Source organism: Danio rerio, chromosome 15, assembly GCF_049306965.1.
Source record: "Danio rerio strain Tuebingen ecotype United States chromosome 15, GRCz12tu, whole genome shotgun sequence".
Classification (NCBI taxonomy): domain Eukaryota; kingdom Metazoa; phylum Chordata; class Actinopteri; order Cypriniformes; family Danionidae; genus Danio; species Danio rerio.
Genome location: NC_133190.1, coordinates 38,764,726 through 38,787,220, shown reverse-complemented (window position 1 = coordinate 38,787,220; position 22,495 = coordinate 38,764,726). Strand labels below are relative to the sequence as shown.

At 37.7% G+C, this 22,495-nt stretch overlaps 1 protein-coding gene across 2 annotated transcripts in view; it reads right to left on the bottom strand.

Annotated features, from left to right (window-relative positions):
• Positions 1 to 1,585: 1,585 nt before the first annotated feature.
• col4a3 (collagen, type IV, alpha 3) overlaps positions 1,586 to 22,495 on the bottom strand; it is a 57,721-nt gene continuing 36,811 nt past the window's right edge. For both annotated transcript variants that reach the window (XM_688921.10, XM_073923886.1), the window contains exons 21-52: positions 22,309 to 22,473; positions 22,099 to 22,188; positions 20,884 to 20,979; positions 20,260 to 20,330; positions 19,901 to 20,089; positions 17,871 to 18,039; positions 17,531 to 17,623; positions 17,344 to 17,448; positions 17,075 to 17,169; positions 16,778 to 16,928; positions 16,239 to 16,352; positions 15,914 to 16,081; positions 14,793 to 14,882; positions 14,556 to 14,690; positions 14,321 to 14,419; positions 14,163 to 14,252; positions 13,909 to 14,048; positions 13,652 to 13,778; positions 13,141 to 13,221; positions 12,900 to 13,001; positions 12,779 to 12,826; positions 12,503 to 12,688; positions 12,165 to 12,295; positions 10,646 to 10,718; positions 10,461 to 10,532; positions 10,226 to 10,351; positions 10,045 to 10,143; positions 8,614 to 8,820; positions 8,347 to 8,524; positions 8,092 to 8,206; positions 5,769 to 5,941; positions 1,586 to 5,636 (exon numbers count right to left, since the gene is read on the bottom strand). In XM_688921.10, coding sequence (XP_694013.8) covers positions 5,546 to 5,636; positions 5,769 to 5,941; positions 8,092 to 8,206; positions 8,347 to 8,524; positions 8,614 to 8,820; positions 10,045 to 10,143; positions 10,226 to 10,351; positions 10,461 to 10,532; positions 10,646 to 10,718; positions 12,165 to 12,295; positions 12,503 to 12,688; positions 12,779 to 12,826; positions 12,900 to 13,001; positions 13,141 to 13,221; positions 13,652 to 13,778; positions 13,909 to 14,048; positions 14,163 to 14,252; positions 14,321 to 14,419; positions 14,556 to 14,690; positions 14,793 to 14,882; positions 15,914 to 16,081; positions 16,239 to 16,352; positions 16,778 to 16,928; positions 17,075 to 17,169; positions 17,344 to 17,448; positions 17,531 to 17,623; positions 17,871 to 18,039; positions 19,901 to 20,089; positions 20,260 to 20,330; positions 20,884 to 20,979; positions 22,099 to 22,188; positions 22,309 to 22,473 — 3,869 coding nt within the window. In that variant the 3' untranslated portion in view covers positions 1,586 to 5,545. The remainder of the gene's footprint in view (positions 5,637 to 5,768; positions 5,942 to 8,091; positions 8,207 to 8,346; positions 8,525 to 8,613; positions 8,821 to 10,044; positions 10,144 to 10,225; positions 10,352 to 10,460; positions 10,533 to 10,645; positions 10,719 to 12,164; positions 12,296 to 12,502; positions 12,689 to 12,778; positions 12,827 to 12,899; positions 13,002 to 13,140; positions 13,222 to 13,651; positions 13,779 to 13,908; positions 14,049 to 14,162; positions 14,253 to 14,320; positions 14,420 to 14,555; positions 14,691 to 14,792; positions 14,883 to 15,913; positions 16,082 to 16,238; positions 16,353 to 16,777; positions 16,929 to 17,074; positions 17,170 to 17,343; positions 17,449 to 17,530; positions 17,624 to 17,870; positions 18,040 to 19,900; positions 20,090 to 20,259; positions 20,331 to 20,883; positions 20,980 to 22,098; positions 22,189 to 22,308; positions 22,474 to 22,495) is intronic.

The window sequence follows — 22,495 nt, the reverse complement described above, 5'->3', positions numbered from 1 at the left end:
ATTTTTGGATGAACTATCCCTCTAAAATCCCTCTAATTTAGAATTTTAATGCTCAGATCCTTTGATTTACTATAAACAATGTTTATTGCATGGGAAACATTCCATTAATGGTGATGTATCTTCATAAAACCCTGCAAGGAAGAAATGAACCTTTATATTTAGGAGGGAATATAACACCAGCAATCGTGTTTTTTTCTTTGCTTCTACCTTTATACTTTAAGCTTTGGATGGTGGCTCTTCTAAATGTGAGGTTACATTTCAGTTTGAGCTAAAATCATTTCATTAAGAGGTCACAGTACTACTAATAAGTGCAATTTTATGTTTATAGAGACCTTTCAAAGCCAAACTCAAAACTGCAAGTGCAAAGTGAAAAAATTACTAAATATATTTGCATTAGGGTTTTAAAAGAGACTCTGTCCTGACATCTTGTGGTCAGAGTAAGCTTGACTTACAATAGTTAAGAAATCTAAAGTAATTACATACACAAAATGTTCATATCTATAGGTAAAAGATGAGATGTTCCATTTTAGCATCCACACAGGGGCGGATTTAGTGATTTTGGGGCCCTAAGCAATTCCAGCTATAGGGCCCAAGTCCTGAAATGCACCCTTTCTACTTTTATTTAATTTTTCTAATTTTTAAATGAATGCAATCTCTACATTTTAAGTAGGTTTCTTAAAATGAATTAAATGAAAATTGATTACAACTAATAAATATATATATTTTTTATAAATTTGACTGCTGGACTACTACATGATGGATATTTTAATTTGTAATATTATTATTACATAACATTACTATAATATTATATTTGATTGTATATTAAATTATATTTAATTACATTAAAATTGTATTTGTTTATCTCTCACCATACAAAATATGGTAGAAAACATGGTATATATAGTTTATAGGTATAATTAATAGATATTTTTTGGGGCCCCCCAGATTTCCTGGGGCCCTAAGCGGCCGCTTACCTGACTTATTGGTAAAATCTGCCTCTGCGTCCACAATAAACCACATATAAAGAAGTTATTTTACAGTATATACACAGAAATTACATTAAATGCAAGTAAAGTGAATGCTTAAAATAATATTTGCAAAAATTCAGTGTGAAATATCGGTGACAATGTTCCATCTTCCTTCTAACAGATGTATGTTGTACTTATTACAATATGAAAAATATATTATTGGATCATACTAAGTATAATTATAAACCTAATGATTTAAAATCATTAAAAACCCAGTGCTTTGAAGGACTGGCAAAGTATAATAATTAATATTTTAAGTTTTGCTTATTTAAACCACACTGAACTGAACTCTAAATAACAGGACTGACACCAGTTTCAATTTACTAGAACTTCTGTTTTAAGCTGCTGTGACACAATCTACATTGTAAAAGTGCTATATAAATAAACATCAATTGAATTTAATTATTGCAGCTGGAAGGGCATCAGTCGCATTAAACATATGTCAGAGTAATTGGTGGTTCATTCCGCTGTGGTGACCCCTGATAAATCAGAAACTAAGCTGAAGTATAGTTAGTTAAGCTTATGAGATAGAATATGTAGTCATTCACATACAATACATTTCATTTAAAAGATTATTTATTCAATTAGTGCAATATTACTACACATCCAAACACAATATTCATTTTTAAAGACTGGTGGATTGTTTAATGTGGCAATTAAAATCAGTATAGAGAGAAATCGAGATGTTATTGTGATCCTAAAACATACATGCACGTTCTATATTCAATATTTACACATTGTTCTAGTTTTTTTGACACAAGAGCGTTGCAGCATTTTCAATTATACAGTTCTCAAGTTATTTAACACTGCAGTCAAAAGAGACCAGTAACTTCTAAACCAATCGTGGGCAATCATGTTTAAGTTTCCCAAAACACATTATTTGGGATTCACATTAAATCATGAATCACACTTCCAGCCAATTCAGCTTTCGATCATTAGGTATAGTAAAAAAACACACAAGAAATATACACCTGAGTGCAACAGATCTGCGACAAAGCAGATTAACAAATAAAAACATTTTTCATATTTTCTGAGGAATGTTGTCAAGACTGCACTCATATTTTCTCAACGCATTCAAGCTTTTACGTGTAATAATTCATTAATGTTCCTCCTTTAATTGAATATGAGACATCTGGAAATCTCCTTAATGAAAAACGATGATAAGCGTCTCATGAATTCACATAATGACTACATATATACACACTTTGTCCCTCTCAATGAGTCTTTTCCTTTTCATTCATCTATCAAATAGCACCATTAACTCTGAGTCATTCAGAGTTAAATATAAACATCATTAAAGGGATAGTTCACTCAAAACATTTGATTTGCGGTTTATTTACTCACATTCAAGCCATTTAGTTTTGCCCCTATCAGAGCTGCCTGTTCAGAGCCTTGCCCCATCATAGCTCCTGTTCCAGGGTTTTGCCCCATCAAAGCTACCTGTTCAGAGGCTTGCCCCATCATTGCTGTTGTTCAAAGGGTTTACCTCATCACAGCTGCCTGTTCAGAGCCTTGCCCCGTCATTGCTGTTGTTCCAGGAGTTTGTCCCATCACTGCTGCCTGCTTAGAACGTTTCCCCATCATTGCAGTTTTTCCCCATCATGGCTGCGCTTCCAAAATTTTGCCCCATAACACCTGCCTGTTCAGAGCCTTGCCCAGTAATTGCTGCTGTTTCAGGGATTTGCCTTGTCACAGCTCCCCGTATAGAGCTTTGCCCCACCATTGCTGCTGTTCCCTGGTTTTGCCTCATCACAGCTGCCAGTTCAGATCCTTGCCCCATTATTGCTGTTGTTCCATGGTTTTGCCCCATCACAGCTGCCTGTTCAGAGCCTTGTGCTGTCAGTGCTGCTGTTCCAGGGGTTTGTCCCATCACAGTTGCCTGTTTAGAACCTTGCCCCATCATTGTGGTTTTTCCCCATCATGGCTGCGGTTCCACAATTTTGCCCCATCATACCTGCCTGTTCCGAGTGCTGCTGCTGCTGTTGTGGTTTTTCCCAATCATTGCTGCTGTTCCAGGGATTTGTCTTGTCACAGTTCCCCGTTCAGAGCCTTTTCCCATTATTGCTGCTCTTCAAGGGTTTTGCCCCATCACAGCTGCCAGTTTAGAGCCTTGCCCCATCATTGCTGCTGTTTCAGGCTTTTGCTCTATCACAGTTGCCTGTACAGAGCCTTATCCCATCATTGCTGCTGTTTCGTAGTTTTGCCCTATCACAGCTGTCTGTTCATATCCTTGCCCCGTCATTGCTGCTGTTTCTTGGTTTTGCCCTATCACAGCTGCCTGTTCATATCCTTGCCCCGTCATTGCTGCTGTTTCAGGCTTTTGCTCTTTCACAGTTGTCTGTTCAGAGCCTTGTCCCATCATTGCTGCTGTTTCGTGGTTTTGCCCTATCACAGCTGCCTGTTCATATCCTTGCCCCGTCATTGCTGCTGTTTCAGGCTTTTGCTCTATCACAGTTGTCTGTTCAAAGCCTTGTCCCATCATTGCTGCTGTTTCGTGGTTTTGCCCTATCACAGCTGCCTGTTCATATCCTTGCCCCGTCATTGCTGCTGTTTCAGGGTTTTGCCCCATCACAGCTGCCTGTTCAGAGCCTTACACCATCAATGCTGCTTTACCAGGTTTTTGCCTCATCACAGCTGCCTGCCTGTCATTGCTTCTGTGCCAGAGTTTCCCCCAACAGAGCAGCCTTTACAGAGTCTTGTCCCATCATTGCTGCTTTTCTATGGTTTTGCCCCATCACAGCTGCCTCTTCAGAATCTTGCCCATCAATGCTACTGTTTCATGGTTTTATCTCATTAAAGCTGCCTGTTTAAAGCCTTGCCCCAGCATTGCTGCTGTTCTAGGGTTTTGCTATATCCCAGCTGCTTGTTAAGAGCCTCACATAGTCATGGCTGCCTGTTCAGTGCCTCATCCCATCATGATGCCTTGTTTAAAGCCTGTTTCCATTACATGTGCTAGTTCAGAGCCTCACTTTATCACAGTCGCTATCCTATTATAGCACTTCAGACTCTTGCCCTATCATGCGCACTCCCCTCAGAATCAAACATTTACCACACAGGCTTTCAAGACTGGCAGCCAGTGTGAGGTCTCCAGAGTGAGATCTCAGCCAAGGAATTGGCAACCTTTGTGTTTGGCCTCCACACTGCTCAAGCCCACTCTACGCTCCAGAGCATTTACCAGTCCATGACTCCACTCAAGAGCTTGCTCAGACTTGAAGCTGCTCCACTCCGCGACTCAGCTCCAGAGCCTGCTCCATTCCTGACTTGGAGCCAACTTTACACCCTGACCCTGTTGCAGAGCCTGCTACGTTTGAGGATTCTGCTCCACTATCAATCTGAGTCAACAAGTCTGCATAGAATTCAGCTCCACCTGCTTCACTGTGATGATCCTCAAACCACAAGCTAAAGCTACCCTGACTGTCTTCAAAGTTTCAATAGTTGTTGACTTAAAAATCTTCCAGGCTGGTCTACTGAAGGAAGAAAGTCACCTATTTCTTGGATGGCCTGAGGGTGGGTAAATTAACAGCAAATGTACTTTTTGGGGATGCACCATTCCTTTAAATCTAAGCACCACAAACTATTTCAAATAAGCTTTGTACAAAAAGTGTGTATAGTGAAAAACATACTAATTCTTCCATTGGATAAAATTCCAGTTGCAAGTGGATCCAAATCAATGTATTTGTATAATAAAGCAAAATGTAAGTCTTAGTCCAAATTTTGGGCATGCCTTGCTTACAATGGAAACCGCCTAAAAATCCACAATACTTAGAAAATACCTTTGGGAATTCCTCAAAGGATGTATTTGAAATAATTTGGCAACATTGAACACCTGAAATTAGTGTATGCTATTTTTTTATTTTATTTTATTAAATTAGTAACACAATAAACTTATGTGTTTGTAAAGTGTTAGTCAGCAAGACATTAATGTGTCGTTAACAATAATGACCAATGAACCATAATAACCAAACTAAACTAAAAATGTATCTATTTTGTTTCTATCCATTTTAAATACTGAATTAAATATACACAGTTTATGCTCAATATGAGCAATCTGAGTTCAATTAACATTCACTGAGCCTGTTTCTCAATGCAGATTTAAATTGTGAATTTTTGCAATGGTTTAAAATTGCAATGTCCTCACAAGCAAAAGTCTTTCATATTGTATACAAATTTAAAGGTTACACTGAACGCATGAAAGATATTTTAAAAAAGCTAAACTGAAGTCACCCCAAATCCTGATTTGACATTTCAGTCTTAAGGTTAAGAGGAAAAACACATTTATAAGTGCTGGACAGGATGCGGAAGATCAAGACACGGCTGAAAAATCCTTACTGGAGATTGATAAACACTGAACTGGTACTTTGGATTCAGGATAAAGTCAGTCCAAAACCAAAAAAAAAAAAACAATTAATTGACAGTAATCCACGATTTTGTGTCAGGGTCAGAAATGTCTTTGTTGAAGGATTGACCTCGAGGATCTGACTTTAGTCATGGAAAACTGACGTTCATAGTTCAAGTCTTTAAGCAAGGTCACCTTGAGGCTGTTGCTTCATACAGACCTGACAGCGGCTGATGATTTCTTTCTGTTTTGCTGTTTGGCGGTTTGGCATACTAAGGAATTACAATAAAAAGGGTCAGGATGTTGTTTACTTAATATATACTTAGTATTGAAAAAAAATCAACCAAATCTGAAATAATTATCCAGGTCTGCCCTTTTAACACAAATTGTCAAAAGTCTTGTACCTGAACATATTGGTGTGGTCGAGTGAAGCAAGCCAGTAGCTGTAGGAATCAGGATAGAAGTTGCAGGTGCCGCGACCATGACACTCTATGAATGGAATCTTCCGGAATTGTTCCAGACAGGATCCAGGAGAGACCAATGGTTGCCCAGAACCTTCTGCGCCAACTCCTGTTTGCTAAGGAAATCAATCAGATCAAGCATAGTTTTTATTATCTTAATTTACCAAAAAAATGTTAGGCTGTATTACACTTTTTTGTTTTAACGCGTTAGAATATATACACACACAACTGCTAAAACTATTCAAAAATGGTAATAATGTGAAATATAATTGTCATTTAATATAGCTTTTCTACTTTAATATTTTTATAATGTACTTTATCCATACTCATCATTCCAATTTGCAGTTTTTAGGATACTTTGTATATGGAAGTGTATTATAAAAAGATTTTTTGTGGCATAATGTAAAAATATTTAATTCTATAATTAATCAATTTAAAGTAAATTAGCTCATTTCCTTAAAAAAATACTTGACCCCAGGGGTGTTGCAAGACCCAATAAAAATTGTCAGTGCCCTAGTAAATGCTTATATGACACACCAAAAAAAGTACTTGCTGCACACGCGCCGATCATGCGTTGTGAAACTGGCGTAACAGTCTTTTATGCTAAGGTGTCGGCACGCAGTGAGTTTTGCACGTCATCAAAACTAAAGTTTTAATAATATGATGGTGATCTTACTTATGATGTCTCCTGATGGATTTTTTTGTATGAAGTAAAAATGAGGATATTTATTTAGAATAATAATCGTATAATAACAATAATACTTATAAATATTTATAATAAATATTTATTTGCATTTAATAAAATTATATATATATATATATATATATATATATATATATATATATATATATATATATATATATATAGGGGTGGATGGCATTCTTTAGTACAGCTTTATGACTAGCAACGCCCCTGCTTGACCAGAACATTTTTTAGTGTAGTAAGCAAAATAAAATGCAAACATTTATTCATTTTAATATGAAATACAATGTTTATAATCAAACAGCAGACTAAAACATTTTACATTCATTTATTGTTTAATGTAGTGTAATGTCAGCCGATTTTTGTAGTGTTTGAGCATTGTGACTATTGGGTTATTTAAATGCACTTGCACAACGCATTATATATTTTTATATTTTAAGATGACAATTTCTTCCAATCAGCCAAAGATTGACATGAACGAAGTGACTAAAAATGAACATTGACATTTCTTGGAAAATATTCAAGCTAAATCAAATAAACTGCCAAATTAAAGTAATTTCCACTTACAATTAAAACTTTAACTAATTTAAAATTGCAATCATGAATAAAAAAAAAAAAACATGATAACCAGTGTAAAAAAATATATATATATATGTATTGAACATGTCATGTTTTTGCAGCTGTTGACATGTAATGGAACCAGATTTAGGTAAAAAAAAATAAACAATACAAACATAATAAAAAATAAAAACTAGAGGAGAAATACTGAAATGTATTTAACACTTTATATAAAAGGTGTTTTTGGTGATGGCAGCATAAAGACGACTCTTAGATGGTGAATGAAGTCACATGCATTGCTCGGGTGTTTTTCACAGATTTCAACAGTGTGTAAAAATCTTGCTGGTTTTGTGTCTCTTGTCTATCAAATCCGATCTTTTTGTATTTTCTATTGGATTCAAGTCAGGTGATTGGCTGGGCCATTCTAAAGCTTGGTTTTCTTTCTCTGAAAGCATGTTAAAGTTTCCTTGGCTGTGTTTTGGATCATTGACTTGCTAAATTGTCCAAACAAGTTTCATCTTCATCATCCTGCTAATGTAGATGTTGGACTGAAGCAGCTAATATTTATTTACAATGATGAAGGGCAGAGGATTGCTGAATAATAGAGATTTCAGCGGCTGTCTGGTCGTTCACTGCCTTTCTACATCTACCTTTCTTCATTTGTTCAATACTTTTTCCCTGCGTCATTTCTTTTTATAACACATAACTTAATTTGTAAACTAATTCAATTTTTTTTCTGTGCATATATGGATTTCTTTGGTTGTTACCAACATCCAGTGAAAATTTCAAGTCAACAGCACCTTTAGAAATATGTATTCTAATAAAAATGGTGACGTGTTCAATACTTATTTCCCCCACTGTATTTGTATATACATAATTCTAAATACTAAGTGATTTCCAGGTTTAGTCATACAATAGAATACAGATGACCTCCAAGCTAACAACCATGTTGATCTCACACAATGTCTTTCCTGCCATACTTAGTAAATAATGTCTTCCTCTTACCATTACAAAGGAGTAACCTTCCCATAGTGAAAGCCACCCAACAGGGCATTGTGGGATGTTAATGGTCTGACTGTGAATTGCTATAACATTAGCTATTGCCTCGCATACGGAACACCTTTGAGGAAAAGAGAGAGAGAGAGAGAGAGTTTTTTTTCATGTTACTATTATTTCATCTATTTCATGTCATACAAATTTATATAAAACTAAAAATATAGCGAACAACAGGTCTGCTGAGGAAATATATGATCTGTTTACCTGCTGATGTACCATTTCAGTATTTCACCAGACATCATTTGCTGGTCAGGTAACATTGGTGTGTCTGTTGACAGCCAATAGGAGTAGTCATTTCGAGAGGCGTAGCGACAAGTTTCATCACGGTTACACACCATAAAAGGCATGGTGTTGAACATCGGCAAACAACTTCCCAGAGTTCCTACAAACACACAAGTAAACACTTGTAATGGTTGCTTCTGTGTTCATTTGCTTGAAATGTTGTATAAATGTTGTGTGTGTGTTTCGTGCCTAGGTCTTGTCCATGTCCTCGGTTATTGCCGTTGATGAAGAGAAGTGAATATCCAGTGTATAAACGTTTCGACCCCGCAGGACATTCTGGTATAACCGTTGTCTGACTATGTCTGGTGAAAAGGAATCCGTCTCTTTTTCTCAGTTGTGGACCTTTTGCACCTGGTGCACCCTTGGCACCCACTTCGCCTGTCAAACCCCGAGCACCTTAGAATGCAAAACATTAGTACATGAAAATGACACAAAATTTATTGGGAATTTTGGACAAATGTCAAAATGTTGAACTAAGCAGTCATTAACGTGTGAGGTAGATAATCTGAAGGTTGGTGTAGGTAAAATTGTAAATGCATATTTTTATTCAGTAAAAATGTATTAAACTAATTTAAAGTGACAGTAAGGACATATTTTAAATGTTCTATTTATTAAAGGACTGCATTGGATAATAGTAATAATAAAATAATAATAATAATCAGTGCTTAATTTGTAAATTGCGAGGTCCCGGAACAGATCAGGGTAGCGGTTCCGGCATGTTACCAGAACAGGGAGAGGTGTCACAGGCAAAACTGAAGAGCGGGGGCGTGGGAGTGTTGTCGCAGACGAAAGTGAAGAGGGTTGGAGAGTCGCGGAAGAGAGTAAAGAGCGGGGCGGGGTTGCATGTGAGGAGGGAAATTGGTAAATCAAGGTGCCTGATCAGATTTCAGAGGTTCCGGATTCGGTTCCAGCACAAATTAAGCCTTGATAATAATAAAAATAATCATTATAAATGTCGAATAATCATGTTAGATTGATTTCTGTGATTCCGCTTACAATTAAACTTCATTACCAAAGAATAAAACAGCATTTCAAAAATCATTAAAACAGAAATGGGTTATTTTAAAATGATAACCCAAAAATAAAATGGGTTATTTTTTAAATTACAATCAGGTTTCACAATATACAGTTTTTATTAAACTTATTTTGTATTAATTAAATGCAGCTTTTGTGTTTGTAAAAGAAAAAAATAAGAAATAATACAAATAATAAGAAATAATAAGGAACCCTATTATTTCACTTTTTTTGTGATAATATAAAATTAGCAATTATTAAAATAGAAAGCTTTTTTTAAAAGTGTACACTTGTATTTCAGCTGGCTTCGTTGTTTTGGTCTGAATCGAAAAAACAAAACATGTAGTCCTTTGCCTAGCAATTTAGATACAACAAAACATCTTTTATAACCTGACAGAACATCCAAAACAATCCTGTGCCAGGCTGAATGTATGCATGTACATTTTATTGTATATGAATCAAAAGCAAAAACTTATAGCACTTATATAATGTGTTAAGAAGTCAAAACAGCACCAGGAATTCCTTTGTCACACACAAATGACAATCTGCTGTATGGAGACATATTTCCAAACAAGATCTGTATTGTTTGAACACTTTAAGTCCTACCTTTTAGTCCTTTTTCTCCACTGTCTCCCTGCAGCCCGAGCATCCCCTTAGATCCATCAGGTCCATTTGCTCCTATATCTCCTTTTTGACCTTTTGTTCCTAAAAGATGAAAATTATGCAAATACACAATGACACAAAACATCAAATACACACATTGGGAGGTGTGCTTGTGATGCTGTACCTTTTAGACCTCGCAATCCTTTATCTCCATTATCCCCTGGTTCTCCTTTCTGACCGGTTTTTCCACGAAATCCGCGATCTCCTGGTGTAGAAAAGATCTCAACAGTGTAATCACAGCCTTTTGGCCCTAAATAATGACAAAGATAAAAACATTTTTATATTTTGACACCACAAATGGTCATGTTTTTTTTTTTAAATATGATTGTATAATAGTATGCCAGTTTATAAACAATCACCTTTAGTTCCAGGAGATCCTTTACAACCTTTTAATCCAGCAGGTCCAACAGGACCACACTGTCCTTTTTGTCCTTTAAAGCAATTATAGAAAAAGTAATGAAAAATGTAATATTTATCTATTGGTCTACAAATTTAATTAATTCACAATTCTAATATATTTTTATTAAATGCATAGATTTCTTACCATCTGGTCCAACTCTACCCAAAGGCCCTATATTTCCTTTTGGACCCCTTAAACCACAATCTCCATCTTTACCCTGGAAACATGACAGCTCATCACATGACTGGATCTATTAAACAAACTCAACATTTCAATTAAACAAGATTACAATACAAGATTAAAAAATTACTGTAATAGTATGTGAATAAAATAACACTGATTCACACAAAGAGCCCCTGTTATGGGTTTTTGAAAATGACCTTCCATGCAGTGTGTTACACAGCACTAAGTAAAGTGAAATATTAAGCGAAGGCTTAAATCTGGAAGTGCACCATGTTTAAAAACTATTGATTCATCTATAAAAGAAGTCGACTCATAGTGGTTCGAATGAATCACAGATGTAACGAGTATTTAGTTGTGTAGGAACTCAAGCCCCACTCATTTGTTGCACGTGCAGAACCAGGAAAAATTGAAATCTCAGCCCCACACACAAACACTGTAGAAAGAAAAAGAGGAAGACAGACGCTGTAGCAGATCCCGGTTGAATCATGTTAAACATGTTATGCTCTGAAGTGTGAGGGAAAGTTAGTGTTATTTTTCCCTACCTAAAGATGAGGCTGTGGTTGAAGTTTAATTATGCAAAAATACCTTAGCATTATAGCCCCAGCCTTGCGCTGTGTTCTTGTCATTTTTCTGATCAGTGCTTCAGCAATCTACATGCTTACAACGGGGGATTCATCGGCAGTTTGTCATAGGAAGGATCAGAAAAGACTATTGATGTATGGGACTGTCAGAGCTTGACAGGAGCTTCACAGCAAACAGTTCATGGATAATTTTCTTCCTCCATTTCACAAGTGTAAGTAAGTGCGATTAAAATGGCTGCCTCCTTGTTTTCTATATCTTGCAAATTATGTATTTAATTGTGTTTTGTTACTTGTAACCGTTTGTACTGTATCTGGTTAACGACTTATATTCTCAAATCGCATCTAAAACCACGTTGAAAATGCGACTCGTGCCGCTTTGTTTGCTGATTTAAATATGTTTGTGAGCTCACAATCCACTTCTGTTTGTCGTTGCTATGGCCACCATCAGAAGTTCCTACACATGTGTGGCAGTCAAGTTTCAAAATAGTTCAGCTTTTTGTTCAGCAATATGCTGGTGTTTAATAGCATTGGTTTAATGCTCTGGCTACAATAAATTTGTTGATAAGCCTTGGTGGGCATTTCTCTGTCTTACGCTGAACGCATGTCGACCAATCACAATAGACTGGGTCATCGGACCAATAAGAGCAGGAACAAATGAATCGCTGAATGAATAATATGGGAGTTGGTATAATTAGGTAAATATAAATGCATATTATAAGACAATGGGTGTTTTTTGACCTTGCATGCTTATCAAAAAGTATAGCTTATCAGTTGGAGACCCCTAAAACCAAAATATGATCTTTTTTAATACATAATAATGGCTCTTTAATAAAAACTGTACATCATTTTTTGAATTTAAAATTTCACCCTAGTTCTTGTACTCTTTTGTGTCCACTTACTGGTTCACCTGGAGTTCCCCGGTCACCAGTACAACCAGGTGGTCCTACGCGTCCTTGGGGCCCGACACAGCCTTTATCTCCCTTAAGGCCTGGACCTGGGTCTCCAGGAGGCCCACATGGTCCTTGGAGGCCTGTAATTACATATAAACACACAAAAAACATCTTTTTTTAAGTAGAACAGGTTACCAAGCACACTATGTAGCAACATTTTACAGAAACTAAATAATAGTAAATCACTTTTTTGGGACTACACAAATGCTTGCAAGTTTAATATGGTGAGGGAATTTATAGGTATTAGCAATATAAAGCATCACTGACAATCAAAGATAACTAATCACCTGGTGGACCAGGAAACCCATTAGGTCCTCGCTCTCCTTTTGGGCCACTAATACAGACACCAGGTGGTCCAGAACACCCACGTTGCCCTTTTTCTCCGGGTTTGCCTGGAGAACCAATTTCTCCAGATGGGCCACAGGGTCCTGGTGGCCCACATGGCCCTGGTGGTCCACGGGTGCCTTTAATGCCTGACATTAGGTGTATACAGATTGTGTAAGCATGGGTACGTGTTTAGGATCAGTATGTTAGAATGGTGGGCTTTCTAAGCATGGACATACCTTTCTCACCCTTGATGCCAGGTAGGCCAGAATCCCCAGTCATAGTGCCTTAAACAACAAAATCAATATTGTTTATTTAGAATAATTCTGCATGTTTACAGTTTTGTGTGCTGTGTCTTACACCCTCTGTCTCCTTTTTCTCCGGCTGACCCTGGAATGCCATCTCTGCCTTGTTCTCCCCGAGGTCCTGGAGGTCCAGGATCTCCAGGCGAGCCAGGAACACCTTATAAAATACAGAAAATTACTGAACCAAACAGCTCGTGTGAATTTGTAATGTTTTACAAAATACACGTATGTGGTGTTTGTTTGTCTTTATGGGTTTTATTTTACTTTGCATTTAAAAATCTAGAATGAGATCATACCTGGTGGACCACAGGGTCCTTCACATCCAGGTGGACCTGGAAATCCATCAAACCCATCATCACCAGCTTCTCCTGGGGGTCCTGATAAAAATCACAATACATAACAAAATATTGTTATTTAATAAAAAAGAATTTGACAGTATACAAAACATTACTTAGAGCATTACCCAGATTATAGTGCTCTCACAAACAAAAAAGTACAGAAGAGACTCAAGAGAGAACAACATATGTATGCTGACTGAGATGCTGCTGATGTTGGCCCAGATCGGTATGACTTGTATCTGACCATGTAATTAGCTTTGTCATTATAAACTTTACTGGACAGACACTGAAATGGTGCCACCACAAGTATGCCTAATTTGCCCATAAGAGTCTTTTGTTTCACCAGCTTGAGATCAGTTCAATGAAATCCACAAATTGAAAAATCTCCAGTTGAGTATTTTTAGAAGAAACTGGTAACTTATCAACTTGGAAACCTTCAAGTTCAATTAAAGTTTTATAAATTTAATACCTGGATCTCCTGTCACTCCAGTTACTCCTCTTTCCCCAGGTACTCCAGAGAAACCTGGGATCCCATTTATTCCACATATACCTTTGTCACCTTTCTTCCCTGTACCCCCAGCACACCCTGGTTCACCCTGACAGAATAAAGACATAATCCAAATAGAGTGTAGTGGTTTAGTGTGTTACCATATAAGGTAACTAAAGCATTAGGGTTTAGAACAGTATTAGAATGTCACTTTTTTGACAACATTTTGAAAATGATACCTTCTCACCAAGTAGTCCTGGAGTCTCTGGCCCAGGGGGGCTAGGATCACCTTTGATCCCCTTTGGTCCATTTGGTCCTGGAACACCAGGAATCCCAGGCTCCCCGTGAAAACCAGGTGAACCTTTAACACCTTTCACTCCTGCAAGATAAAATGATTAACACATTTTAACAAGTGAAATGATTTGTGGAAATGCACTATGAAGCATCGTGATGTTGAATCCACTTTTACAATAATGGGTGTACATATACTTGCCTGGAAACCCCATAACTCCTTGATCTCCAAAGTTTCCATTAAGACCCTGATTTCCAGGAAGCCCCTTTATGCCAGGGTCACCAGGAGGGCCTAAAAAATAGAATGTTTATACTTCGTTCTAATGCAGACAGCAAGGTTTTGGATTTCAGCATCTATACCTGGTGGACCAGAACTGCCTGGAACGCCATTCTTCCCACATTGCCCACAAATGCCTGGAAGTCCTATTTCCCCTTTACTACCAGGCAGACCAAGGAGACCTAAAACACAGAGGATGTCATAAAGCCTGAAAGTCTCCCAAGTTTTATCAAAAGCTGAGATTGCAGACAAACTGAATGCAGACACATAGCAGCATATTGAACTGGAATCTTTAAATGTAACTGTTGAATGAGTCACCTGGTAGGCCAGGAGGACCAAGTTCTCCTGGAGACGTAACATTTGATGATTGTCCCTTTGGGCCACGGGGCCCAGGGTCTCCTGGCTCCCCAGGCTTTCCTTCATCACCTGGGACCCCATTCCTTCCCATTAAACCTGATAAGAGATTGAAGACATAAATTAATATTGTTTTAAAAGAAAATAAAAAGTACCTTTAATCAATATCACTGCTGTGTTTGTATATGTGAATGTTTGAACCTTTAGGTCCCCGGAGCCCTGGTGGTCCAGGATTTCCATCTACTCCAGGTGGGCCAGTCATTCCAGGACTGCCCTGATCTCCCCGTATACCTGAGCAAAACAAAGCAGATCGACCAAAGGGCATACTCAACCTCTTAGAAAGAACAGCTTAAATGGTTATTAAAGCTCTAATCTAGGTTGTTTTGAGATTCAACTGAGGCGTTTGTGCTGTATTGTAGAAGACAGTGTTAGTTTGGGGTTCAAAATCTAGATTTGTCAATAAACGCTTCTCAATTCTAATTTTGCATCCTTGTTTCCTTTCTTTGCTTCATATCCTCATGTCTTAGCTCCATCCCTTCAGGACTTGAGAAAAGGACACAAGGAAAAATAATGAGGGCAGAGGATTTAAATCAAGTTAAATTATATATCCTGGCATCCTGTGGCATCACTTCACAGCATCATCATTAAATATATACTGTATGTTCTGTCGATTTGTCCAACCATGTCAGATTGACCTACCACCCATTCAAAATTAGGCAGCATATCTGAAGACGAAGTATGCTACCCTTTAGATTGTGCAACCAGTGTAAATTTCGGTGTGAAGTGGTATGATATAAGGCTTATATCTTCCTTAACTCACTCAAATCATTAACACTAACCTCACAACCATTCAAATAGCCTGTAGCATAATCTTATGGGTAGGATAGAATGTCAGAACAGGTCAGGTCAGGATTGAATAATAGAGATAATTGTTTATAGTGTAATAGTTTCAACCTCCACAAAACACTTTTTTAAATTAGTTTTTATCACAATTGTATTATAATGTATTATTCCATTATCAACTGCTTTTTATTTGTGCTAAAATGTATCTTGCATCAAAATGAAAAGAACTGTGCAAAGAATCCACCTGTTTACTGAAACAAAACTCCTCAAGAAGCCTTCTCTTTCCTCGATCCTCACCTCCTTATGGTGCAATTAGAGTTAATTGTAATAAGTCATCAATTACTGGTGTCTTTAGCCATGTCAGACTCTAACACAAAAGGTTTCATGACCCATTAAAATTGTTGCTACACAATGGAAAATATCATCTTGGCATAAATTTGATTAGCGTCAAAGTTCCAAAAATGAGAGATGTAGAGTACCTGGAAATCCTGGGGAACCATCTCGACCCTGGAAACCTTTTGGTCCCCGAAAACCAACTGCACCAACTGGTCCAAAGATCCCAGGTATCCCAACCACACCTGTTACACCAGGTATGCTCAATCCAGGTAGTCCAGTTTCACCTTGTGGCCCTTTCAAACCTGGCAAACCTAAAAACAATATACAGTATGTGCCCCAGTGACCTTCATTGAGGGGATTCGTCCTACTATGCATAATGTCCTGCGGCTATGGTATCTTCATTCCATTTTGCCATCAATTTATTTTTCAAATTTTTACCAAGTATCTACAAATGTCAAATTTACATACCAGGGGGTCCATCTGCTCCTCTGATTCCTGAGGGACCTTCATCTCCTTTGGCCCCTGATATACAGCATCCTGGAACACCAGCCACTCCAGGAAAACCATCAAAACCCTGCACACCTAGATGGAAAGATTTTATGTAAAAGGTGGACAGATATTTAAGTGTTTTGGGGCAAAAAATGTATAAAAATCATCCCTATTAAAAGGTATAAAATCATCTACAATCAATGTAGATTGTGTCAAAAAAGTGTAACAAATAAAGTTCTAGTAAAGTTCTAGTTTCATTCAGTTTAGTCCAGTGTAATGCAAATGCCACTGCAGAAATCCAAAACACTGAAGAGCAACTCTTATCGATGCACAGCTCCACAAGTCCCAGCCAAGCAAGCCAGAGGCTTACAGTGGTAAGGAAGAAACTTAGCCAATTGACGGAAAAAGGAAAAAAAAAACTTGCAATGACTGTATGTATACTTTGGTGTGTGTACTTTGCATATTCCTTAGGGAAGAAATTATGAGTAATTAAGTGCATTAACAAAGATTCCACCAACCAAATTCTCCAGGTGGTCCATCCTGTCCTTTTTGACCTCGACATCCAGATAATCCAGGAGGACCAGAGATTCCTGGTGGACCAAGGCAACCTTCATCTCCTGGCAGACCTTCTCTACCCCTTGCCCCTGGGCAGCCAAATGCTATTTCACCCTGAGATATGAATTTTAATAAATTCTATTTCATTAAACTGGTTTCATTGTATAATTTTAATGCTGAATGATGGAAGCTTTGATACAAATTGCTACAAAGCTCTGCCATTATTTAATCTATCCAGCAATGGGCGTCACCACACTGACCTTTGGGCCAGGCATTCCAGGTGGCCCTGGAGGTCCAGGACGGCCTATACTTCCACAACCAGGTGAACCTTGCCTCCCTTTCACACCCTTATCACCTACAACAATTAAATGAAATTGAAATCAGACTGGGGTGTCATCATATGATGACATCATTTAATTAGAAATATCTACAAATTTGAATACAGTTTAAAACCAAGTAATTAAATTAGCAGAATTAGTTGTTTCATTTGTTATTTGACTTATAGCATTTGCATGAGCTTCTTACCCACCTTTTGGACCAGTAAGTCCAGTATCTCCTGGTGTTGAGAGTCCTTTCTCTCCTTTTAACCCACACAATCCTGGGAATCCTTGAACCCCAGCACAACCTTCATTACCTAATACACACATTAAAACCATTATACATTTTCCTCTTAGTCTGCTTGTCCATCTTACAAGTCTTTTATCCCCACTGTTTACCTGGAGGTCCTGGTAGACCAGGTGAACCAGGCAGTCCAGGCTCTCCTGGGTCTCCAGGTATTGTTTGTACTGGTCCTGGAGATCCCTTTTCACCTGCAGGATGCAAACGTAACATTTGAGTCTATTTCTCCTTTGCGCCACTAGTAGATACATGTTAGAGTTTTACTGAATTTGGATAGCTTTTGTCATCTTCTGCACAAACACCTTTGTATTAGTTTTTCCATTCATCATATCTGGGCTTTAACAATTTAACTCCTAGCTAGTGTTAGGCTACACTGTTTCTAGGTATAGTAAACTACAGAAAAAATGTTATTTTAACATACACTGCATGACTTCATACCTGGATCTCCAAGATTTCCTTGCCGGCCCACTACTCCCAAATTTCCTTTTTCTCCAGGTGCCCCTGGTGACCCAACACCCATTGACCCTTGACTTCCCATTGGACCTGTGCTACCTTGTTCCCCACCAACACCTGGATATCCTTGATCGCCTTTAGGAGCTAAAGCACTCTGAAAAATAAATTTGTTTCAAGTTCACTTAATATATACAGATTTGTTACTTTAATGTTGAGTATACAAATTTAGACAAGTGCTATTTCAGTTATGTCAAAGGATATGATTTCAAGGGCAGCGCGGTGGTGCAGTGTGTAGCACAATCGCCTCACAGCAACAAGGTCGTTGATTATTAAAGCCCCGGCTAGGTCAGGTGGCATTTTTATGTGGAGTTTGCATGTTTTCCCTGTGTTGGCGTGGGTTTCCTCCTAGTGCTCCAGTTTTCCCCACCAGTCCAAAAACGTGGTATGGTTGAATTGGGTAAGCTAGATTGTCCGCAGTGTATGTGTGTGAATGATTGTGTATGGATGTTTCCCAGTGATGGGTTGCAGCTGGAAGGGCACTGGGCACTCTCCACAGAGCTCTTCATTACGTGTGTGTGTGTGCCGTTTAATAATCCTGCAGATGCGTTTGCAAACACAGACCACCGACAGCTCTGACTCTTCTGTAGTTTACGCACCTTGTTAATTAGCCATCAGATTCCAGCACAGAGGAAGTTGCGTGCTTATGCTGTGATCGTGATTTTGGTCTATATAAAGGTTTTTCCCACAATGCTTTTACAACAAAGCAAAGGTGAAGAATGTGTTGTGCCCCAGACAATGATGGGATGATCATCCCAGCATATAATTACCAAATATAACTTGGGTGACAGCTAAAGCTTTGTTGGCAATAGGTGAAAGTTGAGCAAACTATAATTATAATAAACACCAATGGCAAGTTGGGCTTTATAAAACCTTTGGGTTTTTTTTATTTTCAACTATACTATTTAAAGAGTTACATTTATATATATAAATATATATTTAAACAATATAATAAGTTATGCTATTTAACACCTATGCTTTAATTATTTAATCCTGTAATAAATGTAATTGTTTAAACAGTGGATTTAATAATAAAATGCTGATAATAAAAAATTGATGTATTCATTTTTATTATTTTAATAATTCTATTTATTTAATTCTGAAATCTAATATTTGTAATTGTGTCATTGATAGGATTTTGAATTATGTTATGTCACTATTTAAAATACCTGTCATAATATTTCAATAAATTCTAGAATTGCCCAACCAATGACACTGATCATAAAACATGCTTTTGTTTTTAATGATATTTTATTTGTTATTTGTTAAAGGTGATATTCACAACATTGTAGCCATATAATTTGTGATAATTCATTTGTTTAAAATTACCAATTAACTTAAAATTTCAATAATTAAAGAATTGAATTTATTAGTTAAATAATTGGTAATACTTCATTTTAATGGTCCCTATCGCACATTTTGTTGACTAAAAGTTTCATTGCAAGTTTCATTATTATTATTATTAATTCTGTAAATAGAAACTTTGTAACGGTGTGTGTGTGTGTGTGTGTGTGTGTGTGTGTGTGTGTGTGTGTGTGTGTGTGTGTGTGTGTGTGTGTGTGTGTGTGCATGCGTGCGTGTATACAGTTAAAGTCAGAATTATTCGCCCCCTTTGATTTTTTTTTTTTTATATTTCCTAAATTATGTTCAACAGAGCAAGGAAATCTTCACAGTATCTCTGATCATATTTTTGATCAAATTTGTTTTATTTTGGCTAGAATAAAAGCAGTTATTAATTTTTTAAACACCATTTTAAGGTTAATATTATTAGCCCCTTTAAGCTATATTTTGTTTTTGATAGTCTACAGAACAAACCATCGTTATACAATAACTTGTAATCCGTTGTGTTGAACATATGCTGGATAAGTTGGCGGTTCATTCCACTGTGGTGACCCCGGATTAATAAAGGGACCAAGCCGAAAAGACAGTTAATTAATGATACGGTTTCAAGTACTTACTGGCTTTCCTTTTTCTCCCGGTGGCCCTTTGAAGCCAGGGATGCCTGGTAAACCATCTTGTCCACTTAATCCCAATAGTCCTACTGCACCAGTGTCTCCTTTAAAGCCTTTTTCCCCAATCTCATATTTCATCCCCATTTCTCCCTTGGGGCCTGAAGGCCCTGGAAAACCTGTAAGACCTGAGAAACCCTGTGAAAACATTTAAACTCTTCAGTAATAATAAATCATCATATTAAATCAATCAGAAATCAACACATTCAACTATAATTGTGAACATAAAACGTTAAAATGTCAACTAAACAATCTGGACAAATGATTGCTTTTAATGAGGATGATAACAGCTATGTAGATAAACTGACCGGAGGACCAGCTGGACCAATTGGACCTTTCAAGCCTCTGGATCCTTTATTACCTTGAATTCCAACAGCACCTGGAGAAATTGTTTATTAATGTTAATCGATCTGATGTTCATTAGTGAAACCAACTTCCAAAATAAAAAAAATCTATATATCAATTAGATGGGAACTGAAAGTATGGAAAATGTTCTAACTAAATACCAAGAAATGATCAATAAATATATACAGTAAAAATGTATGCAGTAAATTACTAACATTTGCTGATAACATTATTTCCAAAACACTGAGCCTGATTTGTTCTGATTTTTTAAATATTAAATCCACCTTCAGTTAGATTTCAAAACAGAGATACAGGTGATCTTAAGATGAGTTTTAAAGGCAATTAGATGAAAAAGAAGACAACTGGTGGATTCAAGGATATTGCGAGGCATCTTTCTGTTTCTGGCCAACTTGATGATGACTGTACTTGGCTTACCAAGTTTGGAATTGGACCAACCTTATTGGGTTCTAAACTGGACTAACGGATACATTATCAATATATCTCTAATTTTCCAGTTAATTTTAAATGTGCTGCACCTAAACTGAAAAGGTTGCTATGAATAGCTGTGGCCAACTTGATGAGTTCACCTGGTTTGCCGGGTTCGCCTGAATCCCCAGGTTGTCCTGGAGGACCAGGATCAGCAGCAGAAGCAGCACATAGCCTGCACAGATCTCCTTGCTCTCCTGTATTAAAATGACAAATAATAGAATTATGTAATTAGCTATATGTGTTCAGAAATGTTCTACATAGTAGGTAAGTGCCATGGGTAAGTTCAACAACCTCCAGAAAGCTCTGAATTGACCATATTTGCAATGGTCATGAATATTAATAAGCTCTGCTCTAACACGGAGTTAATTCTCTGTATAAGAACAAAGAAACAAAGATGTTTGAGACTTACAGTATTGCCATTTCCATACGCTGATCCCTTTTTATTCAACACAAGCTCATTATGAAAACGTATTCCCGTGGACGTTTCTGGAGACCTAGAATTATGTAGCCGGAGGTACGTATGGCTGCATTTTTTTAAGTGAACGCTACGGGGCAGTATGACGCGGTTCCTTTTTGCGATTTCCAGCTGACAGCTTACCTCCATGTGGAGGGCTTTTCCACTGTAACCAGTTTGTCCAGTTAGCTCATCGTGTATGTCGGCAGACTTGAGAAGCAAAGTGGAGTTGACCACGACAACGGCGACCGGGTTCAAGTCCGAGGGGGAGCGGTTCCAGAAATCAGGTAAGACAAAAACAGAATCCAAAAAATAAAGTGAACACGTTCATAACAGGGTGACAATGTGGTAAAATCTGAAAACTTGGTAAAAATCAGACGAGGGCTTTTCTTTTTCTGGACGACTTTTGTAAATCGTTGATTGGGTGGGAGGGTCAACCGATGAAATTGGTTGGGTTTAGGGAAGGAGGAGGGTGGGTCAGTCGATTGGCATGTCGCCTAGTCAATCATTCAGTCAGTCAGTCAGACGGTCAATCGACAGTGGCCTCTGGTGAGTTTACGCGAGAACAGCGCGGGTGCGCTGAGATGCAAAAAAGTGCACACAGCAGCCTCTCGCGGATTCACGAAAACAAAAACTGCAAAAATACGTACCTCCCGGGAAATAATTTGCGGTCTCCAGAAACAGCCACGGGACAACGTCTTCAGAATGAGCCGGGGTTGTTATTATTTGACTATGGCTAGGTATACCCAGATTTCTTTATAGGGCACTTTCAAATAAACAAAGCTTAATTTGAGTTTAATTTTACACTTGAACCAGGAATATTCATTTGAACATACTCTGTTAGAAAGCTAAATCTCACCTTGGTTCCCAGGATCCCCACGCAGACCCTCAGGGCCTATTAGACCTTTATCACCCTTGAGTCCTTTGAGTCCCAAACGGCTTATGACATCTGGGGATGTGGAAAAGGTGAACAAACAGACATGCCACTGAGACATGCAAATACCAAAATTTGCTGCAACAAGTTTGTTAATAAATGATTTTGTATTTGACAGCATTTGACAAAAGTTACTTGAAGGTCCCGGAAGTCCAGGATCACCAGGGGGTCCTTGTTCCCCTCGTTGGCCATCACGACCTTTGGGTCCTGTGATGTCAGGTCCAGGCTCTCCTTTATCCCCTTTCAAACCTTTAAACCCTGGTAGACCTGGTTTTCCATTAGGTCCTTGTATGGGGGTCCCTAACATATTTTAAAAAGGAGG